This window comes from Cebus imitator, unplaced genomic scaffold, assembly GCF_001604975.1.
Source record: "Cebus imitator isolate Cc_AM_T3 unplaced genomic scaffold, Cebus_imitator-1.0 Scaffold864, whole genome shotgun sequence".
Classification (NCBI taxonomy): domain Eukaryota; kingdom Metazoa; phylum Chordata; class Mammalia; order Primates; family Cebidae; genus Cebus; species Cebus imitator.
The window spans coordinates 132896-152764 of record NW_016108179.1 but is presented as its reverse complement, the minus strand read 5'-3'; the positions used below and the strand labels follow the sequence as shown (position 1 = coordinate 152764).

General features: G+C 40.7%; 1 protein-coding gene across 10 annotated transcripts in view; it reads right to left on the bottom strand.

Annotated features, from left to right (window-relative positions):
- The window catches only part of INTS6L (integrator complex subunit 6 like), a 60848-nt gene extending 43991 nt beyond the window's left edge, over positions 1–16857 (bottom strand). For 2 of the 10 annotated variants that reach the window (XM_037735631.1, XM_037735632.1), the window contains exons 1-2: positions 16372–16857; positions 16158–16235 (exon numbers count right to left, since the gene is read on the bottom strand). In XM_037735631.1, the coding sequence (XP_037591559.1) occupies positions 16158–16235; positions 16372–16482 (189 nt within the window). In that variant the 5' untranslated portion in view covers positions 16483–16857. Of the gene's footprint in view, positions 1–15376; positions 16020–16157; positions 16236–16371 lie in introns of those variants that run through there. The other 8 variants (XM_037735630.1, XM_017520690.2, XM_037735626.1 and 5 more) reach the window with 5 other exon arrangements.
- Between the last annotated feature and the right edge of the window lie 3012 nt (positions 16858–19869).

The window sequence follows — 19869 nt, the reverse complement described above, 5'->3', positions numbered from 1 at the left end:
CACCCAAGGAATGAAAGCACTGAAAAACCAACACTAAGGACTCTTGCAGTTTTTTATATCCTATAATTCTATATGTTCCTTTAATATAAATCAGACTTATGTATCTTATAATTCTATGCCCTGTAACAATCCCTTATGTAAATCTGACTTACAGAAAGAGAACACCTCCTGTCTCAGTAAATATGTTAATTCAGGCTAGGTTTAAATTTTCATAGTCAACTGAAAATGTCTTTTCATGCCAACAGTAAAACATAGGCCTTTTTATCTATCGGTGTGACCTGGGTTCTTGTCCCAGCTAGATCTGACTAGCCACTAGCTATTTATTCTCCACTTACATCACCACAGGAAGGAGAGAATTTGCACTTTTCTCCTCAGAAGGGCAAAGCCTAAAAGCAATATTTCTATTACCCTCTGCACCCACATTTCCACCTTCTCATCTGACTGGTTGGTTTGCAAACAGGAAACTGGCATGCTCTATGCGGGCCTGTTGCTGAAGCTCTTTTGAATATTCTGGTATGTTTTCTGACATGTGGTGCTTAAGGGGCAGGTTCTGCCCCTACAACAGACTCATAGGGGAGGTTTGTCAATATGTGAACTACTCGGAAGCCTTCCATGAACACACATCTAGGCTATAGCCTATCGTCTAGTTTTGATCAGGAATAAAGCTGTTATTTGGAACTCTGGCTGGCTTCTGTGTCTTATTTCTCAATAGATTTCAAGTGGAGGAGGGAAAGGAAGGCGTGTTATGTAGCGGCTCCCCTAAACCTCAGTATCCCAGTACTTGTCCTTCCTGAATTTCATCCCATTTTAGCCAGGCCATTTCTCTGATTCATTTATTTTCATTGAGTTTTATTTTTTTTAAATAGAGAAGCCTTTTCCTCCATTTAAATCTTGCCAGGAAATAAAAACAAGTAAAAGAGATAAAAGCAGATCAACTGTCCTCAAAGGGGATGTGGGAGTGGTGTTAGAGGCCTTTCCGAAAACTCTTGTTCTATCTCTAAAGGTCACTTGCAATCTACTTTTCCAAAATGTTAGCAACCTTGCTAACATTTGGAAAATGTTATGTTATAACACAGTATAATGTACAAGTTTAATAAACATGCTGTTAATTTCCCCAGCCAAGGTCACCGATAGAGATATTTAGGGCAGCTGTAACCTAACTTACCACAAGAAAAGTAACCCTTACAAACTGTATGTGAATTGACTATTTATAAATCAAAAATAGTTGAATGATTAAGATTCTCTAGAGTGGTAGCTATTTAAAGGGACTGGCAGTGAATTTTTCCAAAGAGCAAAAAGAATCCTTGTACATTATGAATTTTCACAAGCTAGGCTCCTTCACACAGCAGTGACAGAACTTGCTGCTGGGAGGCTCCACTTGCTGTGTCCCCCTGACTTGGTTCTGAGCCACTGCACTGATCAGTTTTAGGCACATACATCCCGCAGCCTATCTGGACATTCCCCTAAGGAGCAGTGCAGTCCAATTCAAATCTTTCTAGCTTATTAGGAAATCCTTCACAATGAATGAATGAAAAACCTTTCTGACATCCAGAAAGCCAATGTATGTTGCTTTCCTCTCCTTGACAAAACTTTTTATCTTTTATTAAAGGAAATTAAATCAGCCTGGTAATATTCGCCATTCGTAAGCCCATGTTAGAGGTCTATCCCGGACGTTGGGATCTTCTAGGTAGTTATACAAACTAGATGATTAACAGATTTGAGTATTTTCCCAGATGTCGCAAGTTAAAGCCAAGGAGTCTAAATTTAGCAGGGCCATCATTTCTCTTGTTGAAAGATAAACTATTTTCCTTTTTCCATCTGCTCTCCATAAGTTTGGGGAAAACTTGCTCTGTAACAACCCAGAAAATTTGCATAAATCAATTCCAAAAGTATTTTTCAACCAACTTACTTTCTTCTTCAATTTAGCATTCTGTCATCTTTGTCATCACAAACTGTTCCCACATTGGTAAACTCACCAGTGAGATGGAATGACATGAAAAATAAGAAGCCCTGCTTTTCCAATCAACTCTGTCTCCTGAGGAGACAAATGACTTTTCTCTTGGTCTTTGCCCTGAATATTTGGGCAAGTTAAAACTTCTCAACTTCAAGAATTTTCTTCTCACAATTAAAATGAACTCCAATTCTGATAACAAAGACAAGGTTTACTTGCTCTCTTAGGAAACAGAACACTGTGACAGCTGAATCACCTTAAACTGTAAATAGCTTTGTAAAATGATATTTACAGCTAGCACACTTATAAAGGAGGTTGTTACAATTATGAAGTATACACTAAAAATACATTATATCATTATTAGAATGAAACTGTTTGCCTTCTTGTACCTCCTCTAAAAACTTCCTTTTTGCTTATATTTTCTGACCCTGACAAAATTTTTTCCCTGATACTCTGATAGCAATTTGGTCTGACTTCACTTTTTTTGTGCTTTTCTCACTTGACTCAAGGTACTAATATACTTCAACGCTCAAAGGACGTATTTTACTGTTCTGGTTTTTAAATGTACTAGTGTAGCTTTAAAATAACTTTTTAAAGAATACCCAGGCTGGGTGCAGTGGCTCACACCTGTAATCCTAACACTTGGGAGGCTGAGGAGTGAAGATCACTTGAGTCCAGGAGTTTAAGATCAGCCTGGGCAACATAGTGAGACCCCTCTGTCTACAAAAAATTAACATACAGATTAGCCAACGATAGTGGCATGTGTTTGTAGTCCCAAGTGGCAATTGCTTGAGCCCAGGAGTTTGAGGCTGCAGTGAACTATGATCACGCCACTACACACCAGCCTGGGTGACAGAACAAGACCCTATCTTTAAATAATAATAATAACCAGTTCTCTTGGATTCTGTTTTGTAAAAGTTGCTTCTGCAAGGGCTTTTCTTAGTGTCTTGAACTTGCCAAAATGTGCAAAGTCCATTTTATCTGATAAAATCAGTTCTCTCCCTGAGAACTCTGAATGCTATCATTCTGTGATTCGATCTACCAATTTTCCTCCATATGCTTCAGGAGATACTACCAGCCAAGACAACATAAAACAAATCTATCTTACTTGAGTCTTCTGCTTTTTAACAAAGCTCTTAAGGAATTGACCTCTCCCAATATATTGCAGAAAGGTATTTAACAGTCTGTGGCCTGCTGCACTGATCTTCAGCAGACAGTTAAAGACTTGCATGATCATATCATTTAACAAAATTGGATAAAAAAATGATTCACAGTTTGATTCCACTGACACATAGTTTACCATTTTGTGTTACTGACCTCTTTAAAGTAATACCTAGTATGAGGTTTCTAGGCATAAAAACAATCATAACAATTTGGAAAATTTGCAAAACACATTTATGTTTTCAATTCTTACCCCAGGGAATTAGGATAAAATCGTGAAGCAGTATACTTCTCAAAGTTTACTGGAAAACATGATAAGATCAAAAGAAATCTGACCTTCACCAGTGGACAGTAACATGTAGAAACCAATAATTTTAGAAGCTTTTCTCCTCCCTCCAAAAGTCAATTGCACTGCTACTGAAGCAGAAACATTTTAGAACTTACTAAACTTGGTCATATGTAAATGTGAAAAGTTTCCTTTCCCAGTCTCAGACTACTTCAACTGCAGCTAGCAACTAATACTTACTATCAGAAAAAAAAACCAAAAAACTGCTATTGTGAAAATCACATGTTCAGTTGGTTACATTTTGGGTCATTTTATGGACAAATACACAAAATAATAAAAAATTTTGGTCTTGGAAAAAACATACATGGACAGGAATGAGACTAAGCCACATAAGCATTGCAGAAAGTGTTGCACATATGAGATAGCCGAATGGCCATGTATTACTCTCTGAAGATTACACAGCATCTCTTTCCCCAGGACTAATTCTTTTAGGAAAAATTCTTCAATGAGAACACATGGACACATGAGGGGAATAACACACGCTGGGGTCTGTGGAGGAGGCTGGGAGAAGGGAGAACGTCAGGAAGAATAGCTAATGGAGGCTGGGCTTAACACCTAGGTGAGGGGATGATCTATGCAGCAAACCACCACGGCACATGTTTACCTCTGCAACAAACCTGCACATCTTGCACATGTATCCCAGAACTAAATAAAAGTTGATGAAAAAAGTAAATTATTTCAAAAAAATTGTTATGAGCTACTTTTTATCGGGTAAAAGTACCATGCATTCATTGTCTAACATCCCAACAAAATACAAAGTCAGTTTGTCTGTTCACCAAACCCTCACTTTCACACTTCCAAAGTAACTATCGATAGGACTCTGTCATGAACATTATTAAATTGTTCGCAGCAAACAGAATCAATAAGATGGAGAGACATTTACCAATGTAACCACTAAGTGTGTGATATAGCACATTAAACATATCCAGGACCTGTTTTCTAAAATTAAAAGTTTTTTTTTTTTTTTTTTTTTTTTTTTTGAGACAGGATCTTGCTCTGTGGCCCAGGCTGGAGTGCAGTGGGGTGATCATAGCTCACTGCAGTCTTGTACTCCTGGGCTCAAGTGATCTTCTCACCTGAGCCTCCTGAGTAGCTGAGATTGCAGGCATGTGCCACTATGCCAGGCTAATATTTTTTAAAATATTTTTTGTAGATACATGTTTCCCAGGTTGGTCTCAAATTCCTAGGCTCAAGAGGTCCTCCCACCTCAGCCTCCCAAGTGCTGGGATTACAGGTGTGAGCCACCATGTCTTGCCTAAAGTAATTTTTAAGTCACTCTGAATTCCAAGCCTCAATTATTCTACTTCCTGCCTTTCAGTTATACAACTCTCTCCTGTACTTTTTCGGAAGGAGCCCTGGAAATAATCTAGTCTAATCCCTTCATTTAACATATGAGGAAACTGACACCATAAAAGGTTAAGTGAATTGGCCGGGGTCATGTGTGTAATTAGTAACAGATTCAGGCTAAGAACACGGATCTCTTGCCTTCCAGTCCAGCACTCTTGACAGAGCTACTGAACGGACAATGACACAGTTTGCCATATTACATGACAGTGGATGGTGTAATCTAGACAGGATGTACTATGTCTACTTTTAAAAATCTGATTTTATAAAAGTACCTAGAAATAGCCTAAATCTACTTCTAACATACAACTCAAAGGCATCACTATGAAATGCAGTTTACAATGTCTATGTACCTGTGTAAGCTATTAAGAAAAGTGGAGAGATTTGCTCTACATATTGTCAAATCCTCCTTCAGGAAATAAAACAGAAGGGGTCTCCACTTTTCAATGTCATGGCTATATTAAAGGCTAGATATTCTCCCTGTCATCGTATTGTCCACTGTCTAGTTATGTGTGCTGTCTTTGGCAAAGACAAAAATTCCAAGAGGGACTGGCCCTTCTGATTAAGCTGCAGTGCCTCCAGGCAACTTCAGGCCAATTTAAATCAAACCATCTTGGTCTAGAGTTCAGGGTAATCAAACACTAAAGGTCATACTCCAGCTCCCAGCCCCACTTCCTTCTGCAACTTCTCATCATTATAATAGCATTTTAAAGCATGCTCTGTCATGTCCTCACCCTTAAGTGACACCCTTAATGGAATGCTTTCAGTTCACTTCCTCTCCTCCCCCAGGCCTTCAGCTCTCCTAGCTCTGTATCTCTTCTTCCTTTGGTTAACTGATGTTCTAAGATCTGGCATCAGGAATGGGGAGATACACTCAGAGGGTAGAAGAGACAGTGCAGGGCTTCTGTGGGAAATAAGTTTATACCAACACGTGGAACAGATCCTAGAGATCTCAGAATGGCGGGCTGGGGAATTTAGACTTGACCTCATAGGCATGGAGAGACTGAAGGCTGTTGGGGAGGGTGATATGATAAAATCAACATTTTTAGAAACTTAGCAGTTGATGTGAGTGGAGATGGGAATTTAGGAGGCACCTGGGAGTCCAGTTAGAAGGTTGGTACAGTGGTCAAAGCATAAAAACATGAGACCTAGATTAAAGTGATGGCAGCAGAAATTGAGTCAAAGGAACACATGTAAGAGAAATTTCAAAGGGATGGCAGATAGGCCAGAGAAGATGGAATGCAAAACAAACAAACAAACAAACAGAAACAAAGCTGAATAATGACAGAGGAGGCCTGACTGTGTGTTGATACCAGGATAGATGGTGGAGATGTGTGGAGATGTCCTGCAGTCAGTTGAGATGCCTGAGTGAGAAGATGAAGACGGTGAAGCATCAGTGTGCGCTGGAATATTTGGAACCATGAATGAAGCAGGATACACTCAGCAAGGGAAAGACTTTGGAAGACAGAGAAAGAATTATCAGAGAGGGGATGGAGCAACAGATTAAAGGAAGTGATAAGTTTCTGGAAGGGAGAGGTAGTTAGTTTCAAATGTAGTCAAGGATGAACAGTATAAATATTAGTAACTTTGCTCAAGTAGCTCAACAGTAAATCTTAGGACCTTAATACATCATATTTACTCTTCTTAATAGTACCATTTTTCAGTTGCACAAACAGAAATGTTTCAAGTATTTTGTTCAATTGCATTCAAATCCTGCGTTTGGCTCCTGGTACTAAGTTCACTGAACTATCTGAGCTACAGGGCAGGATATAGATAATGAACGAGCAGCTGGCATTAAAGAGTAGTATAACCAGGGGAAAATGGCTTAAGATATAGAATTCTACTTTTTCTATAAACATCTGGCACATCAAAAGTCTTAATGCAATGTTTCTCTGGTTAAGACCCCACTGACTGACATCTCTATTTCTTCTCTAAAATCCACTCTTCTACCCTAGGCCGTCTTTCCTTCTAACCCAGGAGGAAGAAAAAACAATGATCTGGCTATGACAGGGGTGTGGCTTGAGGAGAATGGGAGAAGTGGTTGAAATGAGGACCACACCAGCAGATAAAGCTCAGGCTGATACACAAAACTCTGCAAAGGCATAATGGTAATCCAGGCCTTTTAAAAAACCATGTCTACCTTCACCAGAGGCTGTGGATTAGAAAAGACAAATGACTACTGTGGAGTACACTGAATATCTTTCTTTTCGCCATAAGAAAAGCATTTATCAGGAGACTGGTAAAGTGAAGAAGGCATATCAGTTTCTAGTGGCTATTATTAATAGATAGCCAACGACTACCCTGCTGCTTTTACAAACCTACTACTATTCCTATAGGGCCTACTCAGCCTACTCTCCCAGCTCACATCCTCCAGTCCTCAACTATCTCATACTCCATCAACAGATAGTCTCAACAACTCTACATCTATCACTAGTAGGGGCATAACTGTGGGATATCAAAGGCCAAAATGTTATATAAACAAATGCACCACAATATTCACCTAGCAATAGTCAGAGAAATATTAAAAATAATAGCACTAGCAGTAATAATTTTCATTCATTGAATGCTTGCTACAATACCAAGCACTATTACATTAAAAGCAGCTATAAATAACAGCATGATAATTATGTTTAAAAGATGACGGCTCTAGGATATGCATCATAATGAGAAAATACCAATTAGAAGTTATCAAAAAGAATGTCTGTCACAGTTGATAGGAAAAGTGAAGCGGTTAATGACTGAATAGACTGGAATAGAGACAGACTTGGGTTACTATTGGCTGTGTAATTAACCTCTCTGGGGCCTGGTTCCCTTACCTATAAAATGAGGATAATAATAGTACCTAGTAATACCAGTACACAGACTGACTAGGAAGAGAAACTAAATAAACATTTTACATTCATTGGCACATTGCCCTGTACATGAGCATTACTCAATAAATGTCAGCTGCTATTATTTGAAAACCATTTTGAGATTGTTCATTATTACAAGGAAGCAGATATAAGTCAAATCATATCTGAAATACAGGGATATGCTATATAAGCTAGATAACACCTTTGACTATAAGATGGGATTTAGGAGGATCCAAAACTAGGGCTATAAAATGGTCCTACCTCTTACAGACATTATTCATCAGATCTATAAATCCACCCAGCCTCAGAATTAGACGTTGGTGCTTATTCCTTAAATGGGAGCCACTATAGTTACCAAAAAAATAACAATCAATCACTCCTGTAACCTCCACTAGGAGGATTAAGTTTTGAGAAAGTTAACGACTGTCAGAAATAAGAATCCTAGGAACCCTCCAGTCCTCTCCTTCCTTTTAATGCTATTGATGACTTGCCATGATATAAGACAAGGGTTCTGCTGGGCAACATCAAGAAAGCCTTCAAAAATAGCAGGGATACAAATTCCCTTTGTTAAGTTTTACACTATGCCAAACTAGAGAATTTATTCTTTATCCTACACTTCCTAAAGAAAACTGTTCCTGAGAATTCTTGGGAAAAGTAGCTATGTAAATCTAACAAGGGACATGTTACATATTTCTAATAACACTGAAAGCATGAAACATTTAGTGCTACTGTTGAGCATATATTATAAACGGAATTCTGAATTACTGCAGTTACATTCGTTCACATACATATTCCACTATACTTAGCCCAGGAAAAGACTTCTAACCCAACCAGTTGGATCACCAACTGCATCCAAAAGACTAAGCAACCAAACTGGCTTTCAATACAAACAAGAATGGGATGCTTTCATATTTTGCCCCACGGGCAAGGGTTATCAAGCCATCAACTCTAAACTGTATGATAACCTTTCATACACAAATGAGTCCTTTATGGGAGGGATGTTCATTTTAAACAGAACTTCTAGAGAAAGGATCGTCCTTCAGAAACAATTCCTAGGATATGAACATCATAAAATATCTTAGGAAGAAATATAGATAAACACTGCTGTCTAACAGAAATATAGTAAAAGTCAAACATGGGATTTTAAATTTTCAAGTCACCACATTAAAAAAAATAAAAAGAAACAAGTTAGGTTAATAATTTACTTAATATATCCAAAATATTATATTTTACACTGTCTGTTGCAGCACCCACTGACAGACTAAACACCTTTCAAGTGCTCAATAACCATACGCGGCTAAGTGGATGCTGCACTGAACCGTGTAAATGTAGCCAATCTATGAATAGGAATAATTGACATATGTGAAGAGCCACGCCTACCTCCACCGTCACCTCAGCCCCTCACCCTCTCTGCTGGAGCCCTTATTGCGTCCCCACCCCTCATGGAACCATAGTCCACACCAAGTTGTGAGGAAGAAGGGGGAAGGAATACGTTTTCAACAAATCAAGTTGGAAACTCAAACCCATTTCCCATTAGAAACAATGATAAACACAATAGGTCTATGGCTAAGTGACATTAAGGATTAAAAAGGCTTTCCTGGGGAGGAAGGTCTGGGAACCTAATCACTACTTCCAACGTTGTATCCAGGAGATACTGTGTTCCAAGCTCCCAATACACAGTTACAAAGGGACTGCCTGGGTCTCTCATTTGCACTCTTTTGGTAAAAGAGAACTAGGAGGAGGCCATGTTTACAAAGAGTTTTTCATTTAAGGACTTAAATGAAACGTGCAGTTTCCTTTTTTTCACTGCCCTTCTCACTCCCATAAGGAGGGTCCTTCAATCCTGCCCTTCCCTAGAAAACATATTTCTTCCTGAGATGTGGAACCGCTCCCATATTTTTTCATTCTGTGAAACTGAGAACCCTGTGTTCTAAATCATAATTACCTTCCCAAAGCAAAGGCAAACTGAAAAGGAAAATATCTGCCCTTTCCTTTCCTGTGCCCACCCCCACCCCAATCCCAACTGTAGGCCAAAAGCTCTCAAGTAGCAAGCACTATTACAAAACGAGGCAATTTCAACTACAACCTCTGGGTTTCCCTAGCCTTTTATTCTCCTTTCCCTTTAGCTCACTTAAAAGGTAATTATAACCAAACAAGCATACAGACAAGCTTTGTCCTATTTCTCTTCGATTCCACCTATGAGCTCTGCATCCCACAAGAAATGTACAAACTCTAGCTTGCAGGTTTCAAAGCTTTTCTGTGGTCTGGTCTTAACTAGTTATAGTCTTGAGACACATCAGATTCTCAGTCCTGTACATCCTCCTCCCTCGCCTCCAGGTATTTGGTTAAGATTCATTTGGTTAAATGTCATTTGCTCTTGACGTTTCCCATATCCTAAGCCACCTCCTCTAGTCAGCTTTTTCCAGTGACTATCCTCAAGACCTTCAATGACAAGGACCATGTCTTTTATTATTCTGGTCCCTCCTTAGGCCAGGTCTTTCTGGTTTCACCTTAGGCCCCTATAACAGAGCCTGGTGCAGAGGGGATGCTCAAGAAGTATATGGTAAATGAATGCCTAGACTGCTGTAATGTCGATCCACTGTTAGACTTGTCTTTTGGTAATGCCATTTTGATGATATCACTACAACTGATCTAATAAAAGTCAGATCAGTAATTACATGCCGGGGAGAGATGGATTGCAAAAAGATGCAAGAGGCATTTTCCTGGTTGATGGAAATGTTATATATCTTGGCCTGGGATGGTGGTTACAATGAATGTATAAATATAAAAATGCATCATATCATTAGAATTCATGTATTTTACTGTATATAAATTATACTTTGATAAAAAAGGAAAAAAGGGAAATATATACACTTATCTTGTAAAAAATACATTAAGATCCTACCATATTATAAACTTGAACTTATATGAAAATGCTAGGGGCAATAAACATTAAATATATCAAATTGTTAATAGTGATTACTCTCTGGGGAAGAGTACTGGGAATGAGGTAAGCTTAGACATGAGGGGAATAAGTAGCTTTGACACTTAAATATTGCTTGAAATCTTTTTTCCATTTGTTGAGTACCTATTAAAATCTAAACACTCCCTTGGGTACTAGGGATACAAATACCTAGAAGTTCAAATATTTGCCCTTAAAGAGCTCACATTAGGGAAGTCAACATAAATACTAATAGTCACCATATAAAATGCTAAATGCTATATAGTTAAGGTGTGGACAACATGTTAAAGGATCGCAGAGGGAGTTGGTATACTGCTTGGAGTAGGGAAAAGGCAGAGGGACAAGATGATTTTTGAGAACATAGAATAAAGACCTGAGGTATGTCAGGCCAACCAATATGTCCCAGGCAGAGGGAACAACATTTACAAATGGCACAGAAGAAAGTGCCATAGTATGTTGGAGAGGAGGACCTATTTTCTCACTGTGGCTGAAGCCTCAGGTCCGTGAGAAGAGAAGAGACGGCAGAGACATGATTAGATAGGGCCAGATCATGAAGGGCCTTGGAGGCCAGGCCAAGAAATTCACTTTTATTGGGAAATGTAATGGAGTGCCACTGAAAGATTTTTTCATAGGGGAAGACTTTATTTTACTTAAAGAATGATCAATCTGAGGGCAATGCAGGGAAGGAATCAATGGAGAGCAGAACTGGAAGTACGGAGAACAATTGAGTGGCTGCTTGCAAGTGAGAAATGATGAAGGTTGAAACATGGAGCAATTAAGAATGAATGGATACAAGAGAGGTTGAGGATGCAGAACACACAGGCCTCCACAATTTTGTCAGTCATCTTCCCTAGTCATCTTCCACCTGATCCCTAGTCTCAAGGTTACATTGCCCAGAGATCTAGTCTTCTACCATTAACTCTCCCCTTTTCTTCTTTCAAAATAATTATTGCTGCATGCCTCAAATGGCCAGTAAAGCATGGTGGATAAGAAAGCAAGATCATGGGAGAAGCAATCCATCGTACAAGTCAATGCACTGTCTGCATGGTATTTTGAATTTTAAAAGCATCTTTCATTGTCTAAGATTGCTCTCACAGGCCATGTTGCTACCATTTCACCGTTAAGCTTTTCCATAGCTTCTTAACCACAATGAAAGGCTCCCCTAAAAGTCACTCCTTTTGCAAATAAGGCCTATAAAATATATTCATGGGCATATGAAAAAGTTACGTCTTAGTTAAAATTCCAAAAAATGCCTCTAACACATATCATTTTAAAAGCTTAAATTTACTTCCTAAATCTGTAAGATGAAATGTTGCTATTTTCTGATACACGTTGGCAAAGGCATGCAAACACCAGTAAGTAAAACTAGCTACAGGATGTGAAAAGGCAACACTCAAGGGAAAATTTTAGTTTTTCAAATGTATGTTTTCAAATTACAGATTTAGGATATTTCTTTGAAACATTATCTTTTCCTATTTATAAAAAACTTCTGGCCAGTATTTTATACATGTGTTTCAACTATTTCTAGAAAAGTGACTCCATTTTATGTTTAGAAAAATAATTTCCTTCAACAAAAAATAAATAATTTTAACAAAGTAGCTTCTAACAGAAAACTATTTTGAATACTTTTGTTAGTATATACCCTACTCTAATGGCTTACTTTCTTCCATAGTGATAGTAGTACAAGCCTACGTCTTCTATTCACTGAATAAAAGGAAATAATGATTCATAGCAAAAAAAAAAAAAAAAAAAAAAAAAAAAAAAAAAAAAAAAAAAAAAAAAAAAAAAAAAAAAAAAAAAAAAAAAAAATTCCAAAACATAACACTTTAAAAAACCACAGGTTAGTTTTATAAGGATACGTTAGACATTTTAAAATGTTAAACAGGGTTTCATGCTAGCTGTGTACACTGAAGATACCACGGCATAAAGGTAGGGTAAACACTAGTAACACTGTGCATAAAACTTGTCTAGAAAGCAACATAACAGATGTAGCACACAATGCTTGCATTTCATATACTTTTTATATGGTACTCAAGTCAAACTTTATTCCATCCATGCAAACCTGGACTGCAAGTAACAGATATGGCTAATTTTAAAAGAATACGCAGCTATATAGTAAGGGATATGCGGTAAAAAGTTCCAAAGTCTGGTGAAATACTATATTCACATATTCAACAGTATACATTAGTGAAAAATTCCAGTCACAGTAACTTTTCACAAGATTTATAGTCAGAGCTTATAAGTGGATATACTGGGAAGAGTTACATGCCTATTAAGAAAAAATCTTCCAACCAAATGCACAACTCATGCCTGTTATAAACACCAACAGGAACAAACCTTCCAGTAGAAAATAAAGTTCATTTTACAATGTTTAGACTTGGAGACAACCAAGACCCAGAAGTAAGCAGTTATTGTGAGAAAGGAGAAACAATGGCCTTTAACCTTAGAGAAAAAATATATATATATATATATATATATATATATATATATACTCACATTCTGCAAAAGAATAAGCTACCAATAAAATCCTAGCCAACATCACTTTGCTGAAAAGACCTCAGGCTCCTAATGAGAGTGAAGTTTTTAAGTAGTAACTAAGATGCCTGCTGACAATCAAAGAGAGACCTATTTGATAATCAGTGTGACAGAAAACAGACATTTATGGCTCCCAGCTATTAGCAAGTGAAAGACTAGACTAAATTTTAAGAAAAAAAAAAAAATCACCAGATGTTCTAAAATTTCAGACTTCCAAGCTGGTTAGATCCTAAAAGCAAAAGAACAAATAGTTACCACATGCTGAGAGGGTTGGAGGCAGGCTGGCAGGAGAGTGATTGAAAAGAGACTCAGAAAAAGAGAATGCTACCAAAATATGGCATATTATTAATAATTCACGTATAGAGAACAAAATGACAAGAACATCATTAAGATCATTAACCTTTTCCTAGGACATGTAGTTATCATCTAAGAGTACAATGAAAAACTTTGGAAGATAGACTAAGAAGATAACCAATGACTAATAATTAAACATATTACAAAACATATCTTCCCATATATCTGACCTACATATTGAAAAAAAAAAACATCAAACTCAATTTGGAAACTTGCTTTTTGCTTTAGGAAAAAAAATGTAGTATATAAAATGACAGGATAAAAAGAGCTATCTGATGAAATTTCCAGTAAAAACAAAATCCAACTTTTCCCGTCTGTTCTATAGAACTATCTGGAGCCCTTAAAATAGCATGGATGAATTACACAGCCATTAAAATTTTTAAGTATGAAGACTATGTGGCGACCTGGAATAATTCATGGCACAAAAATAGGTGGAAAAAGCGGAATACAAAGTAATATGTGCACTGTAATTACAATGCTAGGCTAAAAGATGTAATGATGGTTAAGAATGAGGTTTATTTCCTTTCCCAAGTTTCTGTAAATACTGTTTCAATAAGTTTTATAGATGGAAAACTATCTTTAAACGATACTTCTTGGCATATGGAAACATGATAAATAAGTTGTTCCTTTTTTTTTTTTCTGAGACATAGTTTCACTTTGTTGCCCAGGCTGGAGTGCAGCAGAGTCTCAGCTCATTGCAACCTCCGCCTCCCAGGTTCAAGCAATTCTAGTGCCTCAGCCTCCAGCGTAGGTGAGATTACAGGCGCTCGTCACCACGCCTGGCTGACTTTTTTTTTTTTTTTTAAGTAGAGACGGGGTTTCGCCATGTTGCATAGGCTGGTCTCGAACTCTCGAGCTCAAGCAATCCGCCCACCTCGGCTTCCCAAAGTAATAGGATTACAGCACCGCACCCGGCCAATAAGGCAGACTGATTTGTAGTTTTTTATTACTTCGAATTAAGGAGTATGTCTTCAAATCCATACTACAAATGGTGGATTCTTATCTGTATTAGCAGTCAAAGGGTATAGACATTCAGACGTAGGATGTTTAAACATCTGCTTTTCTATGTGGAAAAAAAATAATCACATCCTTTTGGGAAAACAGACATTTAAAAAAAGCTTACAGCATTTTGAAATATGTCTACTCAATTTTTCTAAATGGCTAAAATAACAAACTGAAAACAAAGCATCGAAACCAAAGCAGTTTTAAGGGGAACCTACTAATTAAACTGTTAACCGGAGTTACAAAATTAGTTTCTCTTTGGTTTCTTTCTGCCTGAAGGAACACTCTCTTTGGCCGACTATTCAGCTTGCTAGGTTCCAGTCATTAAAACACCTCACTCTACAGAAACGGATCACAACACATCAGACTGCGTCTCCCTAGCACTATTAAGATTATTCTGAGGAAAACAGAAAAAGCCTAACAAAAGACGTCAAGGATTGTAGAAATATTTTTAAATTTTCAATATGCAAGCAGGACTCCTATGCAGGTTGATTTAACAGTTTAAATTCTATTTTATCTGGCCACTGCAGGCAAAGCAGCAGTTCTTTATCTGTTCACCATAGGAACATAAATTACCCCACAGAGGCTGTCGTCCCTACTTTTCTCCTGTAGGTCAGAATCAAATCATCGAACTTGACTATTATAAATGCTCACATTTGAGTCCTCCTCTTCCTTTCTTTCTTGCCCCTGGATAAATTCCTACGTGGCTAGCACAAACCTAATTTATGATATAAATAGGTAGAGCGGGTCCCCAAAAAGCTCTGCCCCTGTGGGTTCGCACTCGGCACGTCCCCCTATGTGTCGTTGCTTCGCTGGAATTTCCAATGAAACAGTAACAGTAGCTAAGGTAACTGAGAGCGGGGCTGAACCTGGCCAATTCCGGAGCAGAAACGCAGTGACTTGCTCCGGGTCTGGGGGTGGGGAGGCTGGCGGCGCGGACAGATTTCCGATTGGGCGGGGGTGGTGAGAGGCCATCGAGTGCAAAGACGGTTGTCTGGTCTTTGAAGGCCGGCGGCTGGCTCTGCCACGCTCTCAGCAGGAAGGGGAGGGGAGCCGGAGGAAGAGGGAGAGAAGGAGAAGCTGCGAAGAGCTCGAGGAGGGGCAGGAAGGAGGGGCCGGAGGAGGAGCCCAGGCTCCGGGAAAGCCCGCGCGCCCAGCCCGCAGGACCTCGGGGCGGAGTCGCAGGCTCCGCCCGGACCCTGGGCAGCGGCCGCCACCACCGCCTGGCGCAGTGCGCCTCGAAGGGGCGGGCCCGCCTCGCAGCCTCCCTCCTGGTTTCGGGCCCTCCTTCCCCGCTCCTCCCTCCCCTCCCTCCTTTCCATCTCAGCAGCGCCCTCAGTCTCCCTCTCGCAGGCTCATACAAAAGCAAAATGTCCGCCATGTTCCTAGGCGGCTGCGGTTGTAGCGCCACGAGCTCGGCCCTCCTGCGGTTTCTCCCCGGGGCTGCTCGTCGCCGGTCCCCTCTCCCCGACCCCAGGCGCGACAGCTACTCCGAAGCCGCCGACGGCACCACTCCGCCCGCCCCCTGCGCCCCCCCGCCGCCCGCCCCGCCGGGCGACGCAGGACCGTCTCAGGCGGGGGCAGGGGTGTAAGCAGCCCCCGCCGACTTGCTCCCGCTTCCCGCCTGTCCCCCCACCCGTGCCCCTTTACCTTGATACAGTACGGGGGTTCATCGTAGGTGACCAGCATGTACCTGTCTCCACGGCTGGCCGGGTCCCGGGCGCGCAGCTGCGGGGCGAGGGATGACGGAGGGGGTCGCGTAGGAAAGGAGGGGGGAGGGCGATACAAACGTTACAGAAGCACCTCAATCCACACCCCGAAATCCCTCGGGAGCTTTCCCATTTCTCCCCTCCCCTCCCTTTACCTTCAAGAATAACTCCACAGCGCCTTTGGCAATGTCTAAATAGGAGGTGCCCAGGTCAGTGCGCTGGTTCATAGAGGCGGACGTGTCTACGAGGAACAGCAGGATGGGCATCTTCCCCCGCACCCCTGCCTCCGCTTCCCACTCTCTTGGCCCTCTTGCCTCACTGCCACGTACGGCCACCCGAACCCTCAACTCTCGCAGAGTCAGGGGGCAAGGAGCAAGAGGAAGAGGGGGAGACGGGACGGGACGGATGGGACCGCTCCTGGCCTCCTCTTTCTGCAGCCCCACCTCCTCTCCCTCCAAGGGAACTTGAAAGTGTGAGCGTGTGTAGCCCTCGGGGCCCTCCCCCTTCCTCTCTTCTGCTGCCACCACTACTGCCGCCGCCGCCGCTGCCAGGACTACTGCCTAAGCATCCGTCCGCGCTCACTAGAGCGCTGGCCCCAGACTGAGCGCCGTCTCTGTTCACTGACAACTTCTGCCTGCTCACCTACCATCGGTACCATGTGACCAGAATCCATGCCATTGGCTGCCAATTATGTGTTATTTGCATATTCATTAGATGACAGGACTGGGGGAGGGACTTGGGCGAACGCTGGGAGTTGAAGTTTGAACCCAGGCAGAGGGTAAGGGGAAGTATTAAGGACCCTCGCTAGGATTTTCCTTTAAAATACTTGGAAACAGTTCGAATAATTAGTTCGGGTGGTTTAGATGGATTTTTCTATCGCTCTACAAACAGGATCATTCGAAAGGAAGAGTGAATTTGAGCAACAGTTGTACAGAACTCCAGAAGCAGATGCTTGGACAGTCTGCACAGAAAACGCTTTGCTAACTGCAATCGATCAATCCTGCCAGTGGAGAAGACGAAAATATTTCAGAAGCAGCAAACTTCTTTCCTGGCAGGACATACTCGCATTCCTTTAGATCCCTCCCACTTCTTGATCAGTATTTGTGAGTCCGTTGCTGGCCTTGCATTCCACATATATCTACTTAGAAAGGAAACTAAAGTTTAAACTCAGTTACCTAAACTGGCCTTTTGTATGCACAGGCTTCTTCAGTTTCACTAACCCCTTTGAAACATTGGCCTGCCTGTGATAATTCCACCACTGTTCTCTCTGCGCAGCCTTTACACTTGGGAGGTTTGCAAACCTAGATTCTGATTCAACTCGCACATTGATTGATTGATTGATTCATTCATTCCTGTATTTATTTTTATAAATAAATAAAGAGGATCTCGCTTGATGACCTCGGCTGGAGTACGGTGGCCCCATCTTAGCTGCCTGCAGTGTCCAGCTCCTGCGCTCGAGCAATCCTCCCACCTCAGCCTCCTAAGTAGCTGGGACTACAGGGGTATGCTCTTAACTCACGTTTATTGAGCATCTGTGAAGTGCCAGGCACCCATGGTAGCCTTGTTTAATCTTTCAATTAATTATGGCAGATGGCATTATATTCAATTTTCGTAGAGGAAACTGCAGCTCCCTGAGGCTAGGGTAACAACGATGGATGCTCTCAGGTCTGGCTCTGTGAAGAGACTCAATAAGTGGCCAACCACACTTGATTGACTACTTCATATGACACAATTTTTAAATTTGGACATGTGTATTCCTGGCAATTACTATGCACAATGTGGAATCCGGGTCTTCAATGAGTTTGCAATTTCATTGAGGAGAGACGATGACATATACATGTATAATATTTTATATATTCTGGCTGGGTTCAGTGGCTCATGCCTGTAATTCCAGCGTGTTGAGAGGCCGAGGTGGGTGGATCATTTGAGTTCAGGAGTTTGAGACCAGCCTGGCCAGCATGGTGAAACCCTGTTTCATCTAGACTAAAAATACAAAAATTAGCCAGGCACCTGTAGTTCCAGCTACTTGGGAGGCTGAAGCAGAAGAATCACTTCAACCCAAGAGGCAGAGGTTGTAGGGAGCTGAGATCACACCACTACACTCCAACCTAGGCGACAGAGCAAGATTCTGTCTCAAAAAAAAAAAAAAAAAGGTATTTTACATATTCTATGTACACATTAAATCTGTGTGTGTATATATATAATTTCTGTGAATTATATGTTTATATATGATATATACACATTCAATAATATTCTCAGAGAAATAAGATTTTAAAAGAAGTCACATGGCAGTATGTGAATCAGGGACAAACATGGATGCAAATTAAAAAGGGCTATGGAAACAATGGTCTAGTGGTCTAGAAATTTAGGGGATTTTATGAACAAGGCACAAAGGAGGAAGAGAGGGAATATGGATTGGAAGGAATGGTATGAACAAAGATTCAGCCAAAGATAGTACTATGTATGGTATATTTAAAACCATTCTGGTGGAATGTAGGAAATTAATGAAGAATTAAGGATGAAAAAGATACTAGAAATCTCCATTTCCATTCTGATACAAATATCAATGTAGAAGGGCAATGCCTACATGGGCTAGGGTACAAAAAGTACAGGACTGTTGGGGGCAGTGTGTTAGTTTTCTACTTCTGTGACAAATTTAGCAGCTTAAAACAACACAGGCATTTACTATCTCACAGTTTCTATGAGTCAGGGGTCTGGGTTTAACTGGGTTCTCTACTTAATCTCATACGGCTGTAGTCAAATTGTCACCCAGGCTGTTTTTATCTGGAGATTCAACTGGAAAAGAATTGGCTTCCAGTCTCATTCAGATTTCTGGCAGAATTCACTTCCTTGGGGCAGTATGCTGGTGACCAGAAGCCACCTTCAGGTCCACCTGCTCTGCAGGTCTCTGCCACATGACTTTCTCCACTGGCTGTTCACAACATAGCTGCTTCTTCAGGGCCAGCAGAGAAATCTCTCACTCCAAGATGGAACCTTATATAAAATAGATAATCTCAAGAGTGCTATCCATTACTTTGCCATGTTGTATTGACTAGAAGCAAGTCACAGGACCCACCCACACTCAAGGAAAGGATATTATACAGGATGTAAGACCAAGGGGTGGAGAACATGGGACCACATTACAATCCTCCCTAACATTAGATAGGGATGGGATTTTAAGATGGGGATGGGATTATTACCTGGAAACAAACTGCCTAGTTCACAGTTTTTGTGAGACGGAGTCTTGCTCTGTCACCCAAACTGCAACATAGTGGCGTGATCTCAGCTCACTGCAACCTCTGCCTCCCAGGTTCAAGCAATTCTGCTGCCTCAGCCTCCTGAGTAGCTGGGGCCATAGGCATGCGCCACCATGTTAGGCTAATTTTTGAATTTTGAGTAGAAACAGAGTTTCACCATGTTGGCCAGGCTAGTCTCGAGTTCCTGACCTCAAGTGATCTGCCCACTTCAGTCTCCCAAATTGCTGGGATTACAGGTGTGAGTCGCCATGCCCAGCCTGTTAAAGTCAATTCTGAGTAATACTATATAAGCTTTCAGCCTACCAAATAAATGCATTGGGTTGACTGGTTGCTTAAACTATCCTTTGGTTAAAGAATTACAAGATTTCCTATTAGGAGTTTATATTTTATTTTGTG